The sequence below is a fragment of the Bidens hawaiensis genome, unplaced genomic scaffold, assembly GCF_021521415.1.
Source record: "Bidens hawaiensis isolate Kalapana, Puna unplaced genomic scaffold, B.hawaiensis_p1.1 tig00074411_1, whole genome shotgun sequence".
NCBI lineage: Eukaryota > Viridiplantae > Streptophyta > Magnoliopsida > Asterales > Asteraceae > Bidens > Bidens hawaiensis.
In genome coordinates this window covers 8,475-15,648 of record NW_027502895.1, presented here as the reverse complement: position 1 = coordinate 15,648, position 7,174 = coordinate 8,475, and the positions used below count along the sequence as shown (strand labels likewise).

The following is a 7,174-nucleotide window of genomic DNA, read 5'->3' as shown; positions in this document are numbered from 1 at the left end:
CTGTTGGTGAATAGGAACACTGTAGCAGCCGGCCATACCTCCTTGGAAACCTACCTTCGGCTATAAATACCTCAAATGGTATGATCATCGGAACACACATTATTACATTATTATCTTATCATATTATACCTGATATCTGCTCTAGCAATCTCTTAATATACTTTTATATTTAAAGAGCAAATCTAGTCTGATTCTCACGCCGGAGGGTGGTCACAAGGAGGAACCCCCCCTTCTCAGTGACGAGCTCACGGTGTCTGTTTTGCAGGTTATCAGAAGAACCATCTTCTTAGGGTCTAACCCCTCGTAGGAAACATCTATCTAACCCCCAGGTTACCAGTAATCTGCCCGGGGTCCGGTTAGTGTTTCTTCAGGAATACTTCCTTGTGGTATCAGTTCCAACATTTTTATTCAGATTTAAGCAACTTAACCAACATAAATGATTCATTTGCACCAAGAAGAGGAAAAGAAGTTAAGTTTTACTAAGAAAACACTTGTAATACGTTTCATAATATGATATCGCGTAAAATTACTGAGATAAGAAAGGAAAATCATCACAATGTTTAGGAAGTTATAACATATGATTTGTAAAGTAATAACTTAAAACATATGAAAGCACTTATATTATATGATGTCTGGATTATGTTGTTCGCACCAACAATACTCAAGCTTTCAAAATTTTGCATAATCATAGTTAACGATTAAAAGTGTTTTCGTAGTTAACGCATGTTAATTAATTTACTCAGCTCTCTTTCATCCACAGCTTGTCAAAACTTGAATTATTAAGATTTAGGACACTCCAAGATACATACCATCTGCCCCTTTTTCTTTGGAGTCATAGATCTTTGGTTAAGCCTCACCGGAAAAGCTTTCCAATTGCATATACCATTAGAAGTACCAGAACTAGTAGCTTGTTGAAAACTGTGAGAAACTGCATCAACTCTTATATAATTTATTACATAATTAAGTCGGCTGATCAATACATTAAGATTTTAAGATTTCATGATTTGTTTTTAAAAGGTATTAATTGTCTTTTGACTAAATGCGCATATGTATATGCATATGTGCATATTTATAAACTTTTTAAATTTAAAAAGACGAGATTTTCAAAGAATTAGTGAGACCATTAAAAAAACCATTGTTTTTCAATTTTACCTTCTAATTGAAGCGATATGTATAAATCTTATGTGGTTCTCGCAGTTCTCAATATACTATTGGTTCTGAAAAAAACACGCCCAGTGACCCATACATATTAACTTTGGATTCTTTAGATACACTTTCGGTCGTTGCAAGTGCTTAATGACGTATTCTCATGATCAAGAATTAAAACGGATTACGAGAAGTACTAGGCTCAACACTCTCGGTTATACTTTTTGCATGATGTAAGAGGTTTGATGTGTGCAAATTTTGTTACACTTTGATAGTTATTACTCACATCATCCAATCCATGGTGATTGAATTTTGACTTTAGGTCATCAAGATTTCTGACTTGGGTTCAACTAGGCATGGTCTCCACTTTTCACAAGTGCCTTTACACATGCAGCTTCCTCCATGCTATAATTGTAGATTTTACTATCTCATTCTAGCTAGTTATATCCATATGATCTATCCTTGTGGTGCATATCAAAAGTAAAAGCATGACATAAGATAAAAACGCTACTGTCAGATGGGGTATTTGTCATGCACTAATTCTACTTTATTCCTATTTTTGTGGTTCATTTTCTTACACCTTTTTGTATCAATTTTGGATATAAATTGACAATATCTCTGGTTACTAGAGCAGTAGAGCATACCCATATTTGAGCTAGCAACATGTTGATATCTTTGGGCGCCACATGATCGCGTTGTGGAAGAAAAGTTTCCGTAACTATCATAGAAACGTTACACGTGCCTTGTGTTGGAACTATCAGATTTCGATTTGTAAGCTCGATAAATACAATGCTTGAAACGGACCATCTATGCTACATCAAACAAACAATGTTGAAGCATGAAGATACTTTTAGATGTCAGGTAATCTATTGCATTCATTTATTTTGTTATGTGAAACAAAATTTAAGCAGTTGCTAAAAGTATTAGCTAGTAAATAAAATATGCATGATTTGAGTGATTACTAATACAACTATTGTAATTGTGTATCATATTCTTGCCATCTTATATTTGAAACAAATATTTAGGTAAGGGAGCTTCATCGATTGTACGACGTTCAAAAGAGTATGATCGCTACATTGGAAAATGAGACTAGACAAGGCATTGAGTTCGGTCCAAGGGTTACTATGAATATCAACAATAATGATTCAGGATTGATACCAGGCTTTAATATTCATGACAACCAAACAGGGCCCAGTGATGTGGAACTAACGTTAAGCATTGGACCTCGCATTAGTACAAGACAATCACAAAACCGTCATTATCAAACTGGAGGCAACGAATCTATGGCGACGATAGAAACAAGTTTGTCGGCAAACTCGGTTACAATTTACAATCAAGATAACAAGAGACCACATTGGCTTTTTCAGGAACTAAGTTTAAATAGAAAGTAACACATGTTTTTATGTATTTTTTTTTCTTTGGTTTTTAGATGTATTTTTGTAGCAGCTAACATATTACCATGTATATAGTTTGAGGTATGTTAATATGTTATTATGACTTAAGTTTAAGCACCATTATCTTTGTTCATCACATTGATTCATCCAACACATAATAATAAAAAGAAACTAATTCATATAGAAAACATTCCAACTTTTGCTAACAAGAACCGACCAAACACAACCGTTTACAGGTATAAAATTTTACAAGATAGCATAAACTTTAAACACTCGAGACTGCACTGCGGCATAAAACACATCTCCAGCCTCGACTCTGTAATAAGTTAAAAACCGCCCCCGTTATCAAACACTCCTCATACTGTATAATGTTGTTGAATCGTATCAATATCGAGCCCCTTCAGTTTCACCACCGACTCAACATGACCCTTGAGCGTAAGCACCTCCCGAAGCCTAAACATACATAAAAACCCGAGCATTTATTAAATGTTTTCACATGTGAAAAAACTTATTAAGACTATTAGTTAGCTTGTTAAAGTACCTTGCAACTTCAGCACGTCGTTTGGCTTGTTCGGCTATTTCAGACAGTTCTCGGTAGCTGCTCTTCTCGTTAAATAGATTTGATGTGTCGGGTGCTTGAAGCCCGTGTAGTGTCCGTTGAGCATGGGCCCATTGGGCTTCTCTCTCTCCTCTACCATAATCCTTCTTTGTTGTGAAAGCAGTCTACACCAAAACACACATATTTTTGTTATTCATTTAAAGTTTATGATATATATATATATATATATATATATATATATATATAAACTATTGTAATAATATTAATACATACCCTGTTGTCAATCATGTTGAGCCAAGCCTTGCCACTAAGGATGTACCTAATGGCAAACTTCATAATATCAAGAGGGAAATAAAACACTATACTATAAAGCCAGATAACACCGGCCCATTTCCAGCCGATTCCCTTGATTCTTGCGAAACCCCATTCTGCGTATACCGCGATTAATGTCGCTACCTGAAATTTGTACAAAATATAGGTTTTATGTTATGTGATTCCAAAAAAAAAAAAAAATCTTTTTTTTCAACAAAAGAAAATGTATAAAATTATTAAACTTACCAGTTGTGCTGCTAGGAAAGCGCCCATTAGTAAGAACCCGGGTCGCTCAACGAACGACCAGCTACGAGAACGGGTCACGAAGATGAGAGCTTGACTCACGATACTGAGTTGTAAATACAAAGCAGCCATCATCTCGGTGTCGCTGGTCCTTAAAGATTTCACATCAAATTTATCCTGCAGACAAAAAATAATAATCAGGTTTTGGGTTGTCATATCTAGCCCATTTAGTTAAACAAAATAAACGGGTTATGTTTGGGTTGCCATGTTTTAGCCCATTTAATTAAATGGGTCATGTGCAGGTTGACCTGTTTTTGTCAACCCTTTACAATATGCCAACTTTTACATCTCATTTAGATAAACGGGCTAAAAGGCCGTCTTTGGGCTAGCGTTGTCATGCTTAGCCCGTTTAATTAAACAGGTCATGTTCGAGTTGGCCCGTTTAATTAAACAGATCAGCCTGCCAAGTGCCAACCCTTTTACAACCATTTACATTATGCCAACCCGTATGGCCCGTTTAGATAAGCGGGCTTAATGTTTTTGACACAGATAAATATAACCTACCGAGAAAAAGTCGGTATCTTTCATGATCCAGAAAAAGATAACAGTCATTAAAGCCAAGTAACCACCAAGAACAATTCCAGTGGCAAAGATCTCTTTAAGCTTCCAGCTATCAGGTAACGGAGATGGTTTCACCCTATCCTTCGAGATTGTCATGATGGTACCGTCGTTAAGGATTGCGATAATAAGAACCATGAAGGGAGAGAAGTCAAACTTCCATATCAAAGCAATGAACATAAATCCAAACACGATACGGATGGTGATAGAAACCGCATATATCTGCGAAAATAATATGAATACTTTGTTTTTTGGTGTGTTTGTTAAAATTTAGATAACGAGATGACAGGGACGAACCGTGTAATTTTTCATTCTTTGGAAAATAGCTCTACTGGTAAGCACAGCACTGATGATCACACTGAGCCCGGGCTCGGTGAGCACAATATCAGAAGCACTTCTTGCAGCATCAGTAGCATCAGCAACCGCGATACCAATATCCGCCTTCTTTAAAGCTGGTGCATCATTCACACCGTCTCCAGTCATACCGCAAATGTGCTTCCTCTCTTGTAACTTCTTCACAATTTCATACTTGCGCTCTGTTGAAAATAGTTGTCAAACTTTAATGATTTAAATACTTTCAAGAATAATGAGCAGGCCCGGTCCAAGGGGAGGGCGAGGAGGGTGACGGGCCCGGGCCCACTTTCCCGAGAGGCCCATAATTGTTAAAAATTGAAATTTATGTTTTATATATAATTTTGTTTTATATGTCGTTTTAGTAACATTTTATTATTATTTGTTTGTTTTGGGCTTTTGAAAGGCAACCTTATTGGTAAAATTATAAAATTATCTATTATGTAATCGAGAACGCGATTTTAGGGGCACGTTTTTTTACTCGTCCCAGGCCCCAAAATTTTAAGGGGTTCTAGGAGACGGCCTTGATAATAAATATTAAATGAAGAAACACGCACCGGGGAAAACTCCAGCAAATCCATCGGCTTTCTCGATCAACTCGTCTATTGGAAGTCCAGCGATTGACTCGTCTTTGTGTCCACCGAGCAATGATGAAGACGGGTACATGTTTGTTCCCATACCGAGCCGTCTACCAGTTTCCTTAGCAATTGCAAGTTGATCACCTATATATTTTAAATCAATATTAATTTATAAACATATATTCATAAAAACACACACACATACATATATGCATACATAATACTTACCAGTAATCATCTTGACATTAACACCAAGATTGAGAGCTCTTCTAATCGTCTCGGCACTATCATGCCTTGGCGGATCAAAGAGAGACAACAAACCGACAAACTCCCACGGACCGCCCTTGCTGTCTTTTGATTTTTGAGGCACTGCCTATAAATTTACCAAAAATGAAGTAAGAAACAAAACATGTATACTTACACTGTCATACATTAAAAACATATTAATACAAACTGTCTTGCAACTCCCAAAGATCTCAACCCACGCTCAGCAAATTTATCGATCATTGCGTGAACTTTCTTCTTTAGATCTTCTTTGCACCCGCAGAGGGTCAAAATCTGATTCAACATTCAAGAACAATAAGTCTTCTGTTAGTTTTTTTTTTTTATTATTATTATTATTAGTACTACTACTACTAGTGTTATGGTATTATTTATTATGGGCAAAAGTCGACACGTTACCTGTTCAGGTGCACCTTTGCTAGCTCTAAACCAGTTACCATTATTGTCAACGTAAGTCAAAGCAGTCCGCTTATCAACAGGGTTAAATGGAAAGAAATGAACCTCTCTGATACCCGCTCGTGCCTACAAAACCATAACAACCAAATAAGACGTTTTCACTTCCGTTCACAAAACATTAGGGGGGTGCAAGAAACCGAAAAACCAAATAAACCAAACCGAAAAAACCGAACCGAAACAAAAACCGACGGTTTGGTTTTATGATTTTGTAAAATCCAAACTTACGGTTCGATTTTGGTTTTGCATGAAATAAAAACCAAAAAAAGCGAATTTTTAAATTTTTATTTTAAATAATTAATAAGAATCTAATAAATATGTAACTCTAATTTATACTTAAATTCATTATATTTTCCCCAACTTTTTTCGGGCCTAAAATTATCAAGCTCAAACGGAAACCAAACCGAAACCAAAACGAAAACTGAAAAACCAAAACTGAGCGGTTTCAAAATTCCAAAAACCAAAGTTTTGGTTTTTGGTTTGGTTTTAGCCTAAAACTGCACCAAACCGCACCACACACACCCCTACAAAACATTAACAAACAAAAACACACCTCTTTGGGGTCAGCAAGCGTTCCAACAATCGCAGCATCAATAGCATCTTGGTTCTCCATCCTAGAAGCCCGAGCAGCGTACAACAAAACCTGTTCCTTATCCAACCCTTTACCAAAAACCTCTATCAAGTTTTTATCAACTGTCAACTTGTTCAACGTCAACGTCCCGGTTTTATCACTACACAAAACGTCCATTCCCGCCATTTCTTCTATCGCAGTCATTCGTTTAGTGATGGCACCTTGTTGTGACAACCTATGTGACCCTATAGCCATTGTAACCGAGAGAACCGTAGGCATAGCTATCGGTATCCCACCAATAAGCAAGACCAAAAGGTTATCAATACCATTTCTATACTCTCTATGTTGAATGGGATACATGACAATAATCTCGACAACCATTCCGACTGCAATGGAGCAAATGCAGAAGTTTCCGATGGCGGTTAGAACCTTTTGGAAGTGTCCAACTTGATGATCATGGCAATCGAAATGGAAGTGAATTATCTAGAAAGTTTTGCTGAAAAAAATAAAGGTAAAATGTGTTTTTCACAAAATATATAGGAAAATGATTTTTTTTTTTCCTAAATTTGGACAAGAATATATATTTGTAACCAAGGTTAATATATTTGTTTCTTTATGGATTTGGTTTGATCATTATCAATCATTTGAGAGCTTTGCAATAATCCAA

The 7,174-nt window shown here is 36.3% G+C and overlaps 1 protein-coding gene across 1 annotated transcript; it reads right to left on the bottom strand.

Moving 5' to 3' along the window:
* Window positions 1-2,814: 2,814 nt before the first annotated feature.
* On the bottom strand, window positions 2,815-6,954 carry LOC143606339 (plasma membrane ATPase 4-like). The gene is made up of 11 exons (XM_077082140.1): window positions 6,490-6,954; window positions 5,883-6,005; window positions 5,652-5,759; window positions 5,430-5,574; window positions 5,181-5,345; window positions 4,570-4,808; window positions 4,219-4,494; window positions 3,658-3,831; window positions 3,373-3,555; window positions 3,082-3,263; window positions 2,815-2,993 (listed from the first exon to the last, which is right to left on the bottom strand). The coding sequence occupies exons 1-11, from the start codon at window positions 6,886-6,888 to the stop codon at window positions 2,897-2,899; spliced, it is 2,091 nt and encodes a 696-aa protein (XP_076938255.1). The 5' UTR covers window positions 6,889-6,954; the 3' UTR covers window positions 2,815-2,896.
* Window positions 6,955-7,174: the final 220 nt, after the last annotated feature.